This window comes from Myripristis murdjan, chromosome 8 (assembly GCF_902150065.1).
Source record: "Myripristis murdjan chromosome 8, fMyrMur1.1, whole genome shotgun sequence".
Classification (NCBI taxonomy): domain Eukaryota; kingdom Metazoa; phylum Chordata; class Actinopteri; order Holocentriformes; family Holocentridae; genus Myripristis; species Myripristis murdjan.
In genome coordinates this window covers 12,478,472-12,498,112 of record NC_043987.1, presented here as the reverse complement: position 1 = coordinate 12,498,112, position 19,641 = coordinate 12,478,472, and the positions used below count along the sequence as shown (strand labels likewise).

Here is a 19,641-nt window from a genome sequence, read left to right as displayed (position 1 = left end):
GACAGGCTCACAAGGGCGGGGCAGGTTATTGTGACTGTTACATCCTGATGCCTCCTTTGAGTCGGCGCTGACACACAGGTAGGTGGACGCGGCAGACTTGCTGAGCTCCTCGGCTAAAAGCCGGTTTAATTACGCCAGCATCACTCTGAGTCCATACTGCATCTGTGTGGCAGCAAACTACAGTAGACATACGCACACCGCACAACTTAAGGAAACACATGCAAAGAGACAAAACGCAGGCAAATTAGGAAAACACCTTCATCAGTTTCACAACACATGCGCAGCATTTAGAGAACGACAACGGAAGTTTTTCCAGAGGACACTTGAAAGGGGAAATGCACTTTCATGGTCTATAAAGTAATTTTGGGAGTCACTGTTTACAGCAACCAGACATATTCATACATTTAAATGTCCTCTGAAAACGTATCCGTTGTTGTTTGGTGTGATGCAGCGCGTTTTCTTTCCTAAATGCTGCGCTTTACTGTATCATCTTGTGCTTGTGCTTTGCCTAGCTGCATGTGTTTCCTTAAGATGCAGAGTATTGAGCTCTCCGGGCCACCGTATATTTTGATCACTGCAATGATCCAGCTACAGTTATGACGGAAGCAATAAATCAGCTCTTAAAACTTAAACACTACGCATCACAGAACACCTCATCTCCAGGGAATTACTCATTACAAAATAAACTGTGATCAAACATGCAACGGTTAGTTATGCCATTTCACATTTTAATTACCACGGCAAGCATTTTTGATTTAGGTCATTTCTAAAAAGTCACGTTTTACTGATGTCCATCAATCGTAGTCAGCATCAACCGGCCCAGACAAGTCTCCTTAATGCTATTCCAAATGCACAGCGTACAACATGAGTGTGTTTTGCTTTTCAATAATCCATGGCAAAAAGTAGTGACAGCACTCAAGAGATTTTCAACTCTTTGCCAAGCACCAAGTCATATTTTGGGTGTTGAGGGGAAGTTAATACAATTATACTGTGACCATAACGAAAACTGTGATTATGTTTGTCACAACAATTGTGATGATGAATTTTCATATCATCCCATCTCTGATTACAACTTCATTGATGACGTGATCCCAGTGAAGCAAGCTCAAAAAAAAAAAAAAGTCTACTTTACACATGCACTGACAAATAAATAAATAAAATCATATAAATCCTGCCACATCCAGCATGATGTAACATCTGCGTCACATCATATCGCACCTGCAGTGCAATGATGCAACACCACCAGACTCTCTCATTAAGATCTTACACAGAACATGGCAGTCAGTGGATTAAGTGGTTTCGCTGATAAGTTGTTGCTCCTGGACAGCTTGTTTTTTTTTTCGGATAATTAACCCACCCGTTTTTGCTTTTCCTCACCCTAGTTACTTTTTGGTAAAGAACGCCAGACTTCCACTGCCCTCTGACTCATCTCTCACTAAACAATGTAGGACACGCAGCCGCCAGGGGAGGAAGCTGTTTGAGTGTGTGCGCGTATGCATGTATTTTTGCACGTGCCCTCACAGGATTTGTGTGTTTCTGTGCACAACAGAGTGTCAGAGATAAGGACCCATGCCACAAACTGTAGAGCACACAACTCCAAAGCCCACAATGCCATTGTAGAAAACCAGCCGTGTTTCGTACTGAGGAATCCACAACCACCTCAATGAATCATGCAGCACACAAACCTCTCTCATATGCTGGGAGACGCAGAAACACAACTGTCGCCACTTTGTGAAGACTCCACTGCTCCTCGTGCAGGAGCAGGGCCGGGGTTTATGTGACACGAGGCAGGACTGTCAGCAAGAGAAAGCGCGTTTGCTGAGCTGTCCCAAACTCGGCCGTTCAACATGAAATATTTACCACTGAGACTTCGATTGTAGAGGGAAAGATGCGAGGATAGGAGAGTGCATCAAGCCGTGGGGTTCGATAGGAGCTTCACGGAGGGGAGGGGAGGCGCAGCGCTAGGTTGGCGTAGGGGGTGCTGAGCAAATCTCGGAGACACAGAGGTTTTCTTCGCTGACAGGACAGGCAATTACAAAGATAAAGCAGGCGTCAGTGTGAATGCCCAGAGAAATGGAAATAGCCAACAGAGATATGATCAAGATGCACACAGGATTGGTGAAACCCCTGTTAGAAACACCACCCAGCTCTTTCCTGTGTGCTATATATATATATATATATATATATATATGGAAGATCTATAGGTGAGTCAAAACAATATATGACTCACTGTTGTTTTATCCGCCAGTAGGAATAAATAGGGTAGAGTAAATGGTACACTGTTGTTTAAAGGGATACTTCACGGTCTTTTCCTAAAACTGAGTTGTCAATGCAGTAGAGAGGCGCAAATAGTTTTGAACTTGAGCTACATGAAATCAGAGAAAAACATGTATATGGTCACACTGTAACGTTGCCGTGCCATTAACAAAACACTGTCACTATTGCACTTCCTCTACGCATAGATACCCATTTCGCCTCACTGATAAAAAATGCAGAAGTACGATCTGTAGTTCATGAATGGGGATGTGTGGATGCAGGCAGTATTGTTCGATTGCTTTTACTCCTGACATTGTAATGACACAAAGCTGGTTGGAAATCAGCAAAGTATTTCTTTAAGGGGATGGTAAACCCAGTTAAAAATCGGGATTTTTGTATTTAGTATTTTTATCGAGTGCTATCTTCATCATCCACGAATATTTGAGAGTTCCTAAAGGTCAAAAATGTCAATGAACGTGAGTTTTAGGGAGTGCGTTTTCTACAGTAGTACATTCCAGCAGGACTGGATGGGCTTTGGTTCTTCTTGTAGGGCAACAATATCATCTCAACCCTGGTAAGACCAACCGTCCAGCAAAGAGAAAATAATCTTCTTGTTGGAACTGAAATAGCTATGGGTCTTACATGCGCTGCAACCATATGTCAGCAAATGTTTTCATAGCTAACACTGTTGAGGAGCTCACTTGCTGAAGACGTACATTTTGGAGGCTTGTTGCAGATGAGAGAAGTTGGATGACTGACACCGTCACTATAGATCCAGATATAGATCGAGGCGCTTTGCAAGCCTTCGCCTCTTCTGATATCACGTTAGATTGGTGAAATAATCCTTGGCGAAATGGTGGATTTGTATCCGGGAACAGCACAAAATCTGCAGCAGTGCTAGGGAGCTAACAGCTACTGGAGGATAAAGGGTGCAGAGTCAATCAAACACGGGCAGGAGAAACAAAAAAAAAACAAGGTCGTGTTCTGATTAGATCGCTCCTCTCTTATGTGTGAAAGCAACTTTCAATCCGCAGCAAAACGGCTGGTTTGACTCAGGTGAAATAAACCAAAAGACTTCAGATTCTCACAGTTTCATGATGTTTTCTTCACTCAGGGACAGTAAAAAAAAGTGATGAAAAATGACATATTTTAGTTTACTGAGCCTTTAACACTTCATAACTATACAATGATTAACTGTAACAGGTATAGCATAGCACTATGGTGAGTGGTAGGGAGCATGATGCACTCCTGTACGTTCATCTTTCACCCAATCAGAGCTCACTCACCTCCACAAACAGGAAGCAGGGGACGATGGAGCTGCTGCTCTTCACGCCCGGCTTCTCCTCTGCTGCCATCCCTCTTTCCTCCTCTCTCTCCTTCCCTCTGTCCAGCACTCAGTCTCCTGACACCTGCTGAGGAGCACAGCATCAGGTTAGTAAGTCCACTGGCCAACGTCAGGTCAAGTTCAAAGTGTGAGACTCAGTGCAATCCAATCAGGACAAATGAGCTTTGGACAGATCTTAGCCGTCTCCTAATGGCTCCTCTTTCCTTCTGCACAGTCACACCCCCTTTTTTTTTAAGATTTATGCAATACTCTTGTAATGCCTGTATTCATCGTTTATTGAAATGCAACACCCATGAATATTTAAGACACACACTAAAAGTGAACTCATTAGCTTAACGCTGTGGGCTATATACACTTTGGAGTTTTCTGTTGCGCTCATTGAAATCATTTTAGTGATTTTGCATTTTGATGCATCATGCCCCAGCGTGCCTCAAGGAACAGCGAAACCGATCGAAACAAGTTGCGCAAAACTGTGTCACAGACTACCGCTGTGTGCCCTGAATTTATTTGGACGGTAACTGCGGCACAGTAGGCTGTATACACACGTCCAAGCCACAAACCACTTCACGGTGACACAGTAAAAACGTTGCCGGGTGATGCATAATTCAGTAAGAGTAAAGCCTTCAAGTAAATTATATTACAGTGCATATCTCATCGCATATAAATTAAGCTGCAAAACAACTCCATATGGTAAAACACACACATCATCACTGTTGTGTATACATGCCCCATATGGATGTGTAATAGATACAACTGAGATGTAATGTGTGCATATGGGGACTTCTATATATAGAACATATGCATGTCCATATTAAAAGCCCATAGATGAAATTACTTGGGACTTTTTCTTATATTAGACATTTATGTCTAACATTATGGATACATGCATCCTCCCCCTTTTTTTGAGTCATCAGCCACCATTGTCACAAGTGTGTGTTCAGCAGGTATGGGTGCACACACTGTATTTGACCCTAAAAGGTCATATATGACTATGTATGTAACATATGACAGGGTTTCTCTAGAATGACAGCATATATGTTCATTACAATTCGCCTCACTGTACCGCCACTTTAACTGGAACAAAAAAGACTACAAAATAAACACTAAACATTCCCATACTGTCTCTCTCTCTCTCACACACACACACACACACACACACAAAACTCATAAGTTAAGAGTACACAGGCGGAGGACATGTGGTACAAGATCGTACATCGAGGGACAAGAGGCAAGATTACTTACACTAAGTGCACCACAGTTAAATATAGTGTGTTCCCTGTTGTCACCTCTTACAAACAGCTCCACAACCAAGGCATATTTATCAGAGTCGGAGCGCTGATTTACCTGGATTTACCTTTGGCTTTCAGGCTGATATAATGACATAAAGGAGTGATCTTTGTTTTAAATGTGTTTTTACAGGATTTACATGGCCTTGGATCAGGTTGGATAGAGAAACAATGGAGCTCATCCAGATATTTATTGGTTAAATTGTTAATCAATCTCTCTGAGAAGAGAAGAGGAGAGAAGAGAAGAGAAGAGAAGAGAAGAGAAGAGAAGAGAAGAGAAGATTTTTTGGGTTTTTCTGAAGTTGTCAGGTTGACCTCTGTTCTGCTGGCGAGTGGACTGTTATGTGCTGGAGAGCTTTCTCTTTCCTAATTCCTTCTATGCTGGTGGAAAGAATAGGCCTGAGGGATGAATAAGGCATGAAGCCAAGCTCGCAGCAGCCCTCAGAACAACGCAATGTGCCAAACCAAAGCTGCGTTTAGAGTGGGCTGGTTGGACTTTCTGTGTGTGTGTGTGTGTGTGTGTGTGTGTGTGCGCGCGTGTGTGTGAGACATGCCCAACAAAAGCATCATGTAGCTGTCAGGGCGAACAAGCAGAAGCCTCAGGTAACAGAAACCAACAGTGAGGGAGAGGAAGACAAAAAGGGAAACAGAGCGACAAAGAGTGGAGAATCATTCCTGTTTCAAACTGGTGGGAAGTTTTACATCCACAGAGTGGGAGACAGAAGACAGAGAGGACACACACTCTCTCTCACACACACACACACACACACACGGTTCAGGCTTGTGTCAGATCTCCGGAAGAAGATGAATTCCTTCCATTTCCTTGAAGAAGCTGCGTTTTGGGAGAAACCATTTGGGTGGCCAGAGCTGAGGTGGAGAAAGCTTTCGATGAGTAATAAGTATTAAGTGGGACACCCGGCCGGGGATGATCTCACCAGAGATAAAGATGTGTTGGAGAAAAGGCGGAGGGAAGGAGAGAAGACGAAGGGGAATAACGTGGATTGCTACACTGCCTCAGGGTGGATTGAGACTTTAAGGCCGTCCCACGCACATTTAATTGAAAGTTGAGGTGAAAATTTCTGCCTCAATTTCTCTCAGAAGATTCGTCAGCCGCTTGATTATCGTGTCCACCGCTCAGGGTGCACGACACAGAAACTTACTATCGCTGCACCGACGGTCGAGGGCCGATCTTTAACACGCACAGGAGGTCAGAGAGCGCATTGATCTTCTTTATGAGCATGTGTGTGAGTCGGGACAGGGATATGAGTGAGCTAATGTGTGTGTGTATGTGTGTGAGTCCAGCTGGTTTTGATCTGATTATAGGGGGGCAAGTGAAAAGGGGCCTAATCTAATTGTCCATCCATCCATCAGAGAAATCCAAAGCAAGCTGTCAACACTGAGAGACAGAGAGGGAGAGAGAGAGAGAGAGAGTGTCAGAGGGGAAAACTGGTGAAAAGAAAGGAGGAAGGCAGTGATGGATGGACAGCGGAGATAGGTGGACAGACAGACAGGTTGTGTCTGAGGACTGAAAGAGAATAAAGAGAGATAGAGACAGATGACAGACAGGATGAGCGGTACAATTAGACAGAGACACACATAAGGCTGAATAATAAAAAAAAAAAACACCGGGAGAACCGAAAACAAAATGGTGGAGGAGCAGAGGGAGCTGCAGAGGAGAAAGTTGAATAGCACAGACACACACAAACATGGAAACACACACAAACACTAACGCACACGCCCACACTCGGGAGAGCAGCACGTTTGACTCCCCTGCTGTTGTGAGACTCAGAGGCTAGAGACCCAGGCAGCCATATGTCCTTTCTCCTGCCTCTGCAGTCCACTACACTGCCCCAAGACACACACACACACACACACACACACACACACAGAGAGAGAGATACACACAAGCTAATTAGACACAACAATCTGGATCATGCTTGCTATTCACATACACTTATTTCTGCCTGCCACACAAAGCTCCTGGAGTCTCCCTGCACTTGATATCTTCACACTGACATCATCACTGCATCTAACATCCATGTATCTATAAATATATATATCCATGTAGATCCACCTTCTTTTAGTAGTAGCATGCATTCGAGAGAGGAAGATGCAACAGCGATGCAGCATTTAAACGCCCAGCTGTCAGTCAGTCAGTCAGTCAGTCAGCCCTTCTCCGACAGAGATAACTCGGCTATATCCTACATATCCAAGACTGACTGCAGTGCATTATTCAGGAAGAAGCAGGAAACCAAGCCGGGTGTTTTCTCATCATGGGCCGAGATGGAAATAGTGTGTGTCGCCATCCTCAGTACCTGGAGCTCGGTGCTTTCCCCTGGCTGCCGCTGTCGATAAGAGTGGCGCCTCGAATCCCTCAGCTGTCACGTTGCCTTGGATTTTTTTTTTTTTTTTTTTTAAATTTGTGTGCTTCTGTGCATGTGTGTGTTTGTGTTGGTGCATGCAATATGACAGTCCTTGCCCTACCATTGTCAAAGAAATCTCTTTCAGCCGGGGACCCCATGCTGATTCAAGGTTACAGCCAACTGTTAGCTCAATTCCTAATCCCCTTTATCTTAGTCAAACATACAGCATACATACAGGCGACCGCGTGTGTGTAACTGTACACACACACATATATGCTCTCTCTCCCTCCATACACACCATTCCACAAACACACCTGTGCTACACCTATCCTGACACACGAGTTGAGTCACACACAAACAATAACACACCCCGCACTCCTGCCTATAAGGAAATCCCGCCAACTATTAGTAAGGCAAAGTACAAGAAGGAGGGTAAAACCGTAATAGGATTTACCCGACGCTGGATAATTAGGGCTTCCGTTTGGGGAATACCACCGTGAAACACAGAAATACCGCGGAGAGACACTCCCCCGCCACAACACACACACACACACACACACACACACACTCTCTCTCTCTGTGTGTATCACGAAATAACAGTTGCCCGCTTAAAGCACAGGAAGGCAAAAGGATGTCATCCCCTAATACACACTGACTGCTCTGTTACTGCACCCCAGGCAGGCAGACTGTTCAGCTCAACCCGGCATGCATGAGGAGAGAGGAGAGGAGGAGAGGAGAGGAGAGGTGAGGAGAGGAGAGGTGAGGAGATGAGAGAAGAGAAGAGAAGAGAAGAGAAGAGAAGAGAAGATGAGAGAAGATGAGAGAAGAGGAGGAGAGAGAGGAGAGGGAAAAATCTGTCATCCATCCATCCATCCACCCCTCCTTACCTCGGATACCTCGTCGCTGACGGTTGCCGTGGCACCAGATTCCTATGCGGTGGCCATGTCAGATCAGATGAGGGGAAAGTGGTGTGAAAATCTCCCTCCACCCAGCTGTCTGTCTACGTCTCTCCTCTTCCTCTCCTCTTCCTCTCCCTCTTCTTCCTCTCCTCCTCTTCCCTCGTCTCTCCCCTGGTCCCTCCTGGACCACAGTGAAGCGTGAGCTCCTCAGACAGAAAGATGAAGAGACGGCAGCAGCAGCAGCAGCAGCAGCAGCGTCTCTGCCTCCAAACCTTCCACACATATACACACTTGCAAACACACACACATACACACACACGCGTGCAGACACACACACACACACACACACACACACACTCCCTTGCGCACTCGCCCGCCTTTTAATTAGCTTGTTCCAACAACCAGCAATGACTAATAAATTAAGTGGCTGGAATTACCTCCTGTGTAGCCTTCTTTCCAACACAGCTACAGAGGATGTGGAGAGGCAGTGCGAGAACATGTGTGTGAGAGAGTGAGAGTGTGTCCGCGTGTGTGTGTGTGAGAGAGACAATGATCGAGAGAGAGAGAGGGAGAGGGAGAGAGAGAGAGAGAGAGAAGGGGAGAGGAGAGAGAGAAACAGGGAGGGCGTGCGTTATGTGTGTCAGATAGAAAGCTCATTTGTATTCAGAGCCTGTTTTCCCTCTCCATCCCTCCCCTTTCTCTCGCTCTGTCCATCTCTCCTCCCTCTCTCTCTCTACCCCTCTCACTCTCTTTTATTCCTCCCTGTCAGTGAATGGTGTGAGAAAGGTAAGCTTGACCCAAACAGGGGAAGAAAGAGAGGGAAGAACAGGGGGAAAAAAAGCCTACGTGCATGTGTGTGTGTGTGTGTGTGTGTGTGTGTGTGTGTGTGTTTACTGGGCTGCTCTGCTTGTCTGTCTCCACCTTAACACACCCTGGACGTGGGTTAATGATACATGGCTATTGATCTAGTGTTCCTGGAGCACGTATAATGTCGCAGGTCAGAGCTGGAACGCCATCGGAGAGTCAGTTTAAGTGTGCAGCAATGTGAGTGTGAGATAAAAGGTTTCAACTAAAGAGAGAAACCCAAAGAAAAAGAGAGGGTGAGAGAGAGAGTTGGAGGAATAATGAGAGACACTGCCAAATCTTCTTTTCTTGCCAGGTTTAATCCCATTAGTGTTCTTTTAGTGGCACTATATATGATGAGCTGAATGGAAGACAGAATGCCCTATTAAAACAATACATCATCTTCTACTGTATACTGCTGAGGGGGCACCCTGCTATTTAAAGTATGCCAGCACTGACGCACTTCTTCTCTGTTGAGGCATGCTGCACTGCAACGCTCTTGGCTGGCATATAACAAAAATCTGAATAGCAGTAATAGCAACAAGAAAAAAAAAAAAAAAAAAACAGGAGGAAAGGGGCGGAGAATTTGGATGAGATGGGATGTGTGTGTGTGTGTGTGTGTGTCCAAATCATGTCCAAAGCCTGCACAGTCCCAAAGCACAATAGTGGCAATGGTGTGGTAGCTTTTTTTTTCTTTTTTTCAGGAGTATGCAAAGAAATTTTGGGCCACCGTTTGAAAAGTTGTGACGGAAGTGTGAAAATTCATAGATGCATGTTCACATTAATCAGATCCCCGAAAAGGCAAACGGCTGAAACGCACCTCTTCTCTGTTAAATTAAGGGTTTTAGTATTCACATCAACCTCAGTTTCGTGGTTGTGTGCGTGTGCTAATATACCTTTGTGCCATTGTTGCTATTTAATAATCACGATTTGACAAGGAGGCACTTTTTTTTTTGCCTTGACTATCCCATGTATTTATTTTTGTTAGTTTCTTTGCCCAAGGACATAGAGAAAATATAAAAATTCACTTTTCTGTTTATGTCTAGCAAAGCTTTTCAGATCAGTGGTAAAAAAAAACAAAAAAAAAACAGCATTCTTAGGATGTTGATAAATAGAAGTCCTATTGAATATTTCACTGAATGCTCTTCTCTGAATCGTCTTCCTAATAGCCCAAGCGGGCTTTTAGGCAAATGTAAACACTCTGAAATAATTTGAATCAGGCTGACACACAGAGCTTCACAGCTGATTGAAACCATAGCCTAGCTATGATGCTACAACACAGACCTTGGCACCCAATAACTTTATTATAGAAATAGGAAAATTCAGCCGGGATCATGCACATCTTTCATTCATTTAACCTTAAGTCATTTGGTGAATTACAGCAACCTTGATCATTCACACCCATACAATATAAAGAAAGATATTCACAGAAAAATGCAAGCACTTTAAACTATAAAACAGGATCTAATCACCTTTGATGGGATGCTTTGATCCTACATGGGTTAACCGATCTACCTCACCGCCGATATACTACCCTTCAGAGCTCTCTTTTATAATACGTTCACACTCACATTAACTGGAGGACGGGTGGACCCCAGCAGCTCGGAGAGACCCAGAGGTGTTAAATGAATCAGGAGGTTAACCTCTGGTGGTTCTCCTGCTAGCCTGCTCCTGCCCTCGGCCTCACACACCCTTCATTAATATAGCATTACCTCAGGGAGGCTAATAGCCAGTAACCACATTTGCACACAGCTTCTGCCCTGCCATTTGACCTAGAATTTAAGATTTTATAATACATATAGGCAAAGGAAAAGAACACCTATAGCAATAACCTATTATGATTGTGTGAGACTATTTTGGTGTAATGATGAAATGGGAGGAAATCTCACTAACAGAAACAACTACTGAGAATGCAGCAAAATCCACCAATTTCAAATTACCCAGTGTAAGGTACAGAAAACACACAGCAGCTGTCTTAAACCACAATCTAGACAGAGGGCAGACATTATAAGGGAGAAACTGCAATCAGGATATTTGTGGGTTTTTGAGGGCGGGCCTCACCTATGTCCCTAAAGCAACTATAAAGTGCGTCCATCACCATTTTCCTCCACTCCCTCCAACTCTCGTCCCCTAACGTCCGCTACCACCCCTCCTCCAATGCTGAGCTGCGTTGGCAGCGCCGTCCTGGCTCATATGGCTCTCAGTGGGATTGTCATAGTGGTGGATGAGATATGGCCCAGGCGCTGTGGAAATGAGAAATCGGCCCGTTATGAGGTTGTTATGGTTTACGGCACATTGGATGCCTGTCCCATGGGTCTACTCTCCTCCCCGCTATATCCCATTCCATCTCTCCTTCTCTGTCCATCCCCCCCTTCTCCGTCCTTATGCCTACAGTGGAAACCCCCAAACTCTCTCCTTGACTGATGAACAAAGAAAATAGAGGTAATGTGATGAAGGACGAGGCAGAGAGGAGTGCAAGACAAAGAAAAGGAAGGGGCAAGAGGAAAGAGGGATAGATGGAGGAAGAGGGGTGGGAGAGATCTTGCTATGCTGTGTGAGTTTGTTGTTACCACGGAAACCTTGCCTTCGCATTGCATACGAAAGCAACACACAAGGCCTTAACTGGATGCATGCTACATGTACACATTTGCACATTTACTCATTCATGCGCACTGTGGACACACATAGATCCACGAGAATACTCATGTGCTGCATATGTGTACCGCACATGCAAGCTTTCCCAGAATGCCGTCCTCTACCTTTAGTGCATACCGCTATATGCATCATTTCAATTATTCAACTGATTGATTTTGTGTCAGTTTAAAATCAGATGGGCATTCATGCAAGAAGCCTGGCCAGAGTGATGAGTCGGCAGTTGAGCCAGGAGCTGCCGGCACCAATCCACTTGTTTAGACTAAATTGCTGTAAGTAAGAACTGGAGGAATCCTCGTCTCAACTGTGTAGCCGCACGCAACATTTTCATACATGAACAAACTCCACAGAGGCAAAGCTGTCCTGCAAGAGCCAAAATGGGGCACATGTGCATGCAACCCCATTGTACACCCCCTCCTCAGCATATAAATACGTATACATTCCACCCAGAACTGCACACACACACACACACACACACACACAGTGGGACCCCACCATTACACTCACACAATTCCCTCACAATGCCCTCCCCCAACCATACGCGCACACACACACACACACACACACACAGCCCTGCATCATTATGCCAGGGGCTCCAGCTGTGGTCTATAGGGGCAGTTCATTAATCAGCCCAACAACAAAGGACTACATTCCTACACTATCCCTTTTCCTTTGTCTGCACTGCCCATTTGATCCTGCACTGGTTCTGCCCGCATGAAGACAGAATCCAAGCTCCTATTATTCGATTACTCTAAAACCGGACTTTATTACATCATATCTCTAATATGAATCGATGTGTGTAAAATAAAATGGAAGCAAAAGAAAATATCTGAAAGACAGACTGTTTCGGTACTACAAATTTATATCAAGTCAGGACGGTCTGGGCATTACATAGTAAAGTGTAGCGTCGTGCTTAATATGACATAAATGCTAATGTAACAGGCCTGTCATGCAAAATTTAACTTAAGGAACCACCTGGATGGTCTTTGAAATTGTTTATGAAGCCCACCTTAATGAATAACTAAGACTTCACACAATGGATCATTTCTTTACAAAGCAGCGGGAGACAAATAATGAATTCAAAGATTAAATCACTTTTTTTTTTTTTTTTTTTTTAATGAAATCTCCAGTGCCCAGATATATGAAATACCTTGCATTATCAAGGGTCTCCTTAAAGCAAGTGGTTTCCCTTACCTCAGGGATTTTTTTCAGAGCACAGGTTTTCAGATCTCCCTAGATAATGGTTTGTATTTCATGTTTTACCCTCACACACATGTAAGCAGCAAGTATGAATGCATGCCGTAAGGAATTCCTCTCTCTGGGAAAAATGCCGTTTTTGACAGGCCATCAGCATAACAGCACCGACTTGGCTCTGCAAATATCAAGGGGGGTCTACAGCAGGTGCTCTCCTCTTTCATGGTGATTGGGAAATAAATTCCACCTCATCTGATTTGATTTCAAGAGCTGCACTAGCCTATTATCACCCCCTCCCCTCCCTTTTACAGGATCCAGTGGAGTGGTCCCTTGTTCATGTAAGCTGCTATAAACCCACAGGCACTGAGTGAAATGATGCATGTTATTGTGAACACACCAGATGGGGTCCTGGGGCAGACAACATGGAGGCAGAGTGGCAATCTTGCAATAATGAGATGTAAATGGAGGCGACTCATGTCTGAGGACGGCGACAGGCGGGCCCATTTGAATATATGATGGTGCAAAGTAATGTGAGTGACAGGTAGTAAACCTGCATGGAAAATAAATCCCATTTGTCAAATCTGGTTGAGGACACAGCCCTCATTAGACTGGTACCTCCTACTGTTCTGATTATTAGAAACCCGCTGCCCCGAGTGAGTGGAATCTATGGTTTCTCAATAACAGGGGCATGGTGATGGTGAACCAGTCAGTTACCCAATCAATCACTTTCTGAGAGGTTTTACTGGCTTCTTCAGTCACTGACTTAACAATTTCTGATCCAATTATCTGCGCTATTCCCATCCATTCACTCGCTCTTGTAAAAAGGGGAGGAGGGGGCTAATAATAACGCACAATTAGTTAATGAATCAACTATTCAAAAAAAAAAAAAAAAAAAAAAAAAAACTGGCATAATGCCATATTATGTGGATTATTAAAGTGGATTATTCCCTCTTTAAGTGTGTATTTCTACTACCAGTGACAGCCTGTAATCGTAAAAGTGCACAGTAATGCTTTTGTTTTAATGGGAAAGAAGGCCTATAGCCTATATAAATCATTTGTTTTTGATGTCTTTATGATGTGCAGCAGTTAATGCATGCATTTTTCTCCGTCTGATCGGCAGAGTTGTTGGTGTATGCTGCAGCCAAGGAGCAATGGAACAATTAAATGAGCTGCAGAGTGTATACACAAAGTCCATGTCCGCGGGATATGGTGCGGCGTTAACTGGCTGCACACACACACAGGATATATGCTTTGCATCGACCTGCCTAACCTCTACAGCTGTCCCGATCTCACTTGAGTTTTTTGGGAAGGCGTGCAGCGCCATGCTGCGGTCCGGGTAATCCACACGCCTGTGGTCACTCCCACTTCTTAATATGAACTTACTCACTTTTGGCTCCCAAAACTCCAAAGCCTCTGAGTCAGGCAGGAAATAGTAAACTCCGAGAACACTGCATGTTTAAGAATTTGGCATTTGGCAACCTGATGAGTTTGGTTAAAGAGAGCGTGTAGCAGAGTCGCTGTGCACTTACCATCCACAAGCTGTGAAAGGTAAGAGACTTTTCTCTGTTTAATTTATTCCCAGGAATCTAATTATTTTGTGAACTTTTTTGGCGCCGGGTCTTACAAGTGCAGCGCCTCCGCTTCCACCAGCAGAGGAATAATAGCTACCACTGCGACAAAGCGCGACGCGGCTTGTCCAAAAGTGAAAGTGCGCCCAGGCTGTCGCTTAGTCGCTCTGCATCTCTCCAGTGAAATATTTGGCCTGGGTTATTCATTCCCATAACCAAGACGTGATATTTAGATAAAGGCAGCAATTTGAGCTCCACAGAATATGAGGACGCGTTAAATCCATTCAAACACATTTAAATCCAAAATAAAGGCTCGAATTTAAACACCTCATAGGCATGTATGGCCATATATGTGAATACAATTCCTGGTTATTTATTTATGTTAAAGAAGGTAAAAGTACATTATGGTTTTTTGTGCACCAGTGTCCCACCAAGGCATACCATATTTTTAAACAGCTAACAAGAAAGTGTTTTGGTGGTGCAACTGAGGGCTGCAACCAAAATAGCAGTTTTATTGTTCGGCCTGGACCACACAGTAAACAATCTGTCATTCATGGGTGACTTACAATGCATCCCCACCAGTGGACATCCCACTAACAAAAAGGCCCCAGTCAATGACAGCAGACAGAGTTAATATGGACACTGTTAAAGAGACAGATTGCCACGGGAGTCTGCCTGCCTCCCAGAGAATGAGAAAACCTGCTCAGTCTGTGGCTGCATGCAGGCACCTCTCTCCACTACTGGTATCACTATCACTGAAATCTTCACTCTGGCTTCCAGTTAGTTGTCTAGCTTCGCATCAGTTTCCTCTGCTGTCACTGACAATCCAGGAGGTGTCAGGTAATGGGGGTGTGATGAGAAAAAAGGGGACTGAAAGGAGGAAGGGAGATGTGTGCTTGAGAGAGAGGAATCTTGTCAAATTGCTGTAACTTCATATGATTGGTCATCTTTTTGCATTCATGTGTAGTAAGATTTTGCCATCCACTGCCCTATGCAGCTCAATTAAAAGTAAACCGTCCTGGCTGAGAGACTCCACCTTAGATTATCTGGAGACGCATCCAAATTAGAGCTAATCCCTGCTTGGCAAATGTGCCATGTATTATCACACTGTTGTCAGTCAAAACAGCATCATTTACAGTAAACAGTGACAAAATCATTGTTTAATTATGACAGGATCGAGATCAAAATAAAATCAAAGCAACCAAATATTTACGTTATGAAAGAACTCTTGGCTAGTCGTGGGAAGTGTTAGTGTTCATATGTGCATGCATGTGTCTGCATGTTGGATGTGTGTGTGAAACTGCTACTGTGTGCATGAGAGAGAGGTAATGAAATACGCAGTGTGCTGAAGGTGTGACAATGTTACAAGCATCCAGATCGGTGCCCAAGGCTGGCGGAGACTCACTAAAAGACACCCACATACTGGAGAGAAGTGCTTCATTAGGTAGGACACGGAGTGGCGTGGGTGGAGGAGGGAGACAGGAAGGGTGGGAGAGGGAGAGAGATGAAGGGAAGGTTCTTCAGGCTCCATCTGGACTGAATCTTTAAAAAATCTTCCTGTGGTGTCAGGACTTTACGAGGCAGTTGGACGTGTTGGTGACGAGGCTGTGGAGGTGGCTCAATCTCTCGGGTGTCTTGCTGTAAGTCACCATGAAATCTTTCGATGAAGGTTCCTACTGACACTGAAGCAGAATCAATAAACTGTCAGGCTTGAGGAGCCCAGAGCTTTTAATATGTAGAGACTACAGCTTTTTCAAGCCAAGAACAAGCAATCAAATGCGTATTGGTTCCAAGACCAAAACGCCAGACGTATTATGTTACCTCTGAAAGTGGTTCCCAAATACTTGTCATTGTGTAATGATAAGGGGACGGCAGTAAAAGCTACTTTCTGCTCCTCTCAGTATGAATGAGCTCAAAAGCCTTTTTGTTCCATAAAACTACAGCCCCACTCTCCTGTCCCTTTTACTGTGCAGATTTTCACCTGAAATCACAGCTGAATGATTGATGCCATATGTGATAGATTGAATAAATGATGGATTTTAATGTCAGAGCTCAGTTCAGAAGGAAATCTGCTTTATTAAGTATTTTGATATGCCACTGCATGCGATGTAGCCCTCAGGCACCTCTGGTCTCCAACAGATGCTCGCTGATACAAAAGGAATTTGCTTATGCTGCAAAATGGTGTGTTTTTTTTATATGAAAAAATATTGGATTGAGTATGGTTTTTGCTCTTTCTTTTCTGTCTTTAGTCCAGTAAGCATCATCAGTCAACTTGACTTTATTCCCCATGAATGAAAAGGAGCTTGCATTAATATAAATACAAGGACAAAAAAAGAAGCTACAATTAAAAGGGATAAATGAAGGCAGATGCAATGGATGTGCAGGAGGGCAGCACAGAGATATTTGTGCAAAAGTGCAAAGTACAAGAGTCACATCTGATTTGTTTGTACAGCCCGTCATCACAGCCTCAAAGGTTTTCACAACAGCTGCATTATGAAACAACAAATGAAATTGTGCTTGTGCGTATATGCAGTTTTAATACTTTCATTTTGTGCTCGTGCTCAGAATGTGTTGACTGTCTTGACAAATATTTTCCATAATGGGCCTTATAAACAGATTTGACTTGAGCCCGCGGAATTGAGGTTCTGTCTGCAGCAGCGGGAATCAGGCATCAACCCAATTACCATCTCGCCCCTTCGCCTTGCTTCCCTTCCTCTGATGTGTTATTTCCTGGGCTGAAGAAGCAGACTGTCTTTCGCGCAGTTACACTGACGGATCATTCGGTTTTGCATCCAGTTGCTAACTCGAACCCCCATTCTCCATCCCTTTGCCTGCTTCCGTTCTGCCCTTCCTAAAACTCCCAGGCTGTTTATGTCCGTCATGTGGCTGAATGCGGCTCATGGAAACACGGAGTGACAAGCTGAAAAAAGAGCCAAGTATTCCACGGGCCTGCAGGAGACAATGAGCTGTCAGTTTCAGACTCGTGAATCAGCTATGTGCTGTGATGGATAGGCACCATTGAGACGTGAAACCTCTGCCCCTGATTTTTTTGTTTATTTGTTTGTTTTTTGTTTACGAGTTCTTTCTTTGTTTTTTTTTTTGTTTTTTGTTTTTTTTTGCTGATGTTGAAGCCATCACTGCGAGAGTCATTACAGAGAAAGGAATATTATTGCTCACTATATCAGATGCTCTCTCTCTCTCTCTCTCTCTCTCTCTCTCTCTCTCTCTCTCTCTCTCTCTCTCTCTCTCTCTCTCGATGGCATTTGTCACACAATCAAGTCTCTTTCTCTTTCCTCTTTCCCTTTGTCCTTTCTCTGTCTGCATTATTTATGAGGCTCTCTGTCCTGCAGACCCATTACTCTCCCATCAGGTGACCCAATTATGAGGAGGATGCCTGCACCTAGGATATGCGGTCAGTGTGGGTCCCATAAATCAACATTTATGGGAACATTTGTCCACCGATTCAGATGTTAAATGTGCTGTCTCCACTGGAGCCTGTGCTGGTGCGGTAATGAAGTCGCATCGGTGCTCGGACTGCAGCTATTCTGTATTTATTGTTGTTGTTGTACTTTGACATTCGAAGATTGAGTGTTTAAATCACCAGAACAGAGTAACCAAGGTTATGAATCGCCAGTAATAATTATCCATTGGAAGGAGAAAACCTCTGAGAATAATCATCATGGACGGTCAGATGAAGATGAAACCAAGTGCTTTTAGGAAAGATAATGGCTTCTAAGAGCGTTTGCAGTTGGAAATGCATTTGATTACTGCAGTTTCCTCTCTCCTCTGTGTCGCTGTGCTCTAACATGTAGCCTACTTTTAATTACCCTAATTCAAATTTTTAGCTGGATACCCCCAATGCAGTTGCCTGTGTCGGTCCAGATCAGTGTCTAAACTAAGTATGGATCCAAAAATGGGTCACAGTCTTGTTTCTGGCTATTTGTCTGTTTTAATGAGCTTGGGGCCAAGGGGTGAGACAGTTTCCTCAAATGGATCCCAGACTAACAAGTTTAAGAGCTTGTGGTCTCTTAGTCAGCTTCATTCACACCTGGCCTTGGCTGGCACAGGAGCCCAAGTACAGTGAGTGCGTTACTATGAAAAGTGAGTCATATTCTCCTGTACAGAGGCAGATATAGGCTGAGTGGTGTGCTCCACGATGAAGCTGCTCTAGCTGTATTAATGTGTTTGATGGCCTTTTGTTGTACATCTCACAAGAGGAAGTAAGACAGATGAAGTGGAGTAAATGGGAAGTGGATGGCTTTAGAAATCTATCTCAGGAACAAAGACACAGAGGGCTATTTAAAGAAAACACATCAGCAGTGGCCAGAAATATCTTTGCTTTTGCCAAAAATAGTTACTTTCTTCCAGTTGAAAAAAAAAATTAAAGTACCTGTCAGCTGATAAATTAATTAGGCAATAATACACGAGATTGAGTGTTATATTGTGCACAGTTGGCACTGGTGTGGTTGTAGAGTGCCAATATTGCACAGAGTGTATTGTTGTGATTATACCACAGTGTCATTCTTGATGCATTATTGATTTTTTTATGACCAGCTGCTGAAGAAATTAAACAATATAGTTCCTACTAAATTTTGTACCAGCTTAGTTACAGGTATTGAAGGTAAACAAGGCAGTGTGGTCTGTATAAATCCATTTGGGGTGTTGTTACTGGGAGATACTTATCACAGTGCCTCTCAGCCAATCCACATGTAAGGCTGGAGCTGACTGTGGTATAATGGCCAGTATTCTATACAGCTCAATAAAGAAAAAAAAATATATATACATTTAAGGCAGACACAGAAAGCACTCAATGTGTGATCATATAATCAAACACAAGTGAAAAGGGTGGGGATCCTGCAGAGTGTTTTCAGCTAGAATGCATAAATGCTCAAATGAAGCCAGAGGAACACAGACAACCCAGACAGTAAACTCTGAGGGAAATTACGCGGAGCTGCTGCACTGACAGTGCATGGGAACACGACGTGTGGACGCATAAAATGTTTGTTTGGGCTTTTACAACTAAAACAGCTTTGTTTCATTGTAGTGCTAACAGCATTGAAGCAGGGGTTGCCCTGGGTACGCTTTTATTAGCCATAAAATTTGTTGATGAAGCAGCTGCAGAAAGCGGCACTTGACGATTTCACAGATCAGACATTTGGCTCCCACGATTCTGGCTTGGAGATCGACTCATCAGGTTCAGCCCATGATTTATGTTTAATTATAGGTGAAGGGTGA

General features: G+C 43.9%; 1 protein-coding gene across 1 annotated transcript in view; it reads right to left on the bottom strand.

Moving 5' to 3' along the window:
* plppr2a (phospholipid phosphatase related 2a) overlaps positions 1 to 8,324 on the bottom strand; it is a 57,984-nt gene extending 49,660 nt beyond the window's left edge. Inside the window, exons 1-2 of the mRNA XM_030057693.1 lie at positions 8,147 to 8,324; positions 3,543 to 3,668 (exon numbers count right to left, since the gene is read on the bottom strand). Coding sequence (XP_029913553.1) covers positions 3,543 to 3,611 — 69 coding nt within the window. The 5' untranslated portion in view covers positions 3,612 to 3,668; positions 8,147 to 8,324. The remainder of the gene's footprint in view (positions 1 to 3,542; positions 3,669 to 8,146) is intronic.
* Between the last annotated feature and the right edge of the window lie 11,317 nt (positions 8,325 to 19,641).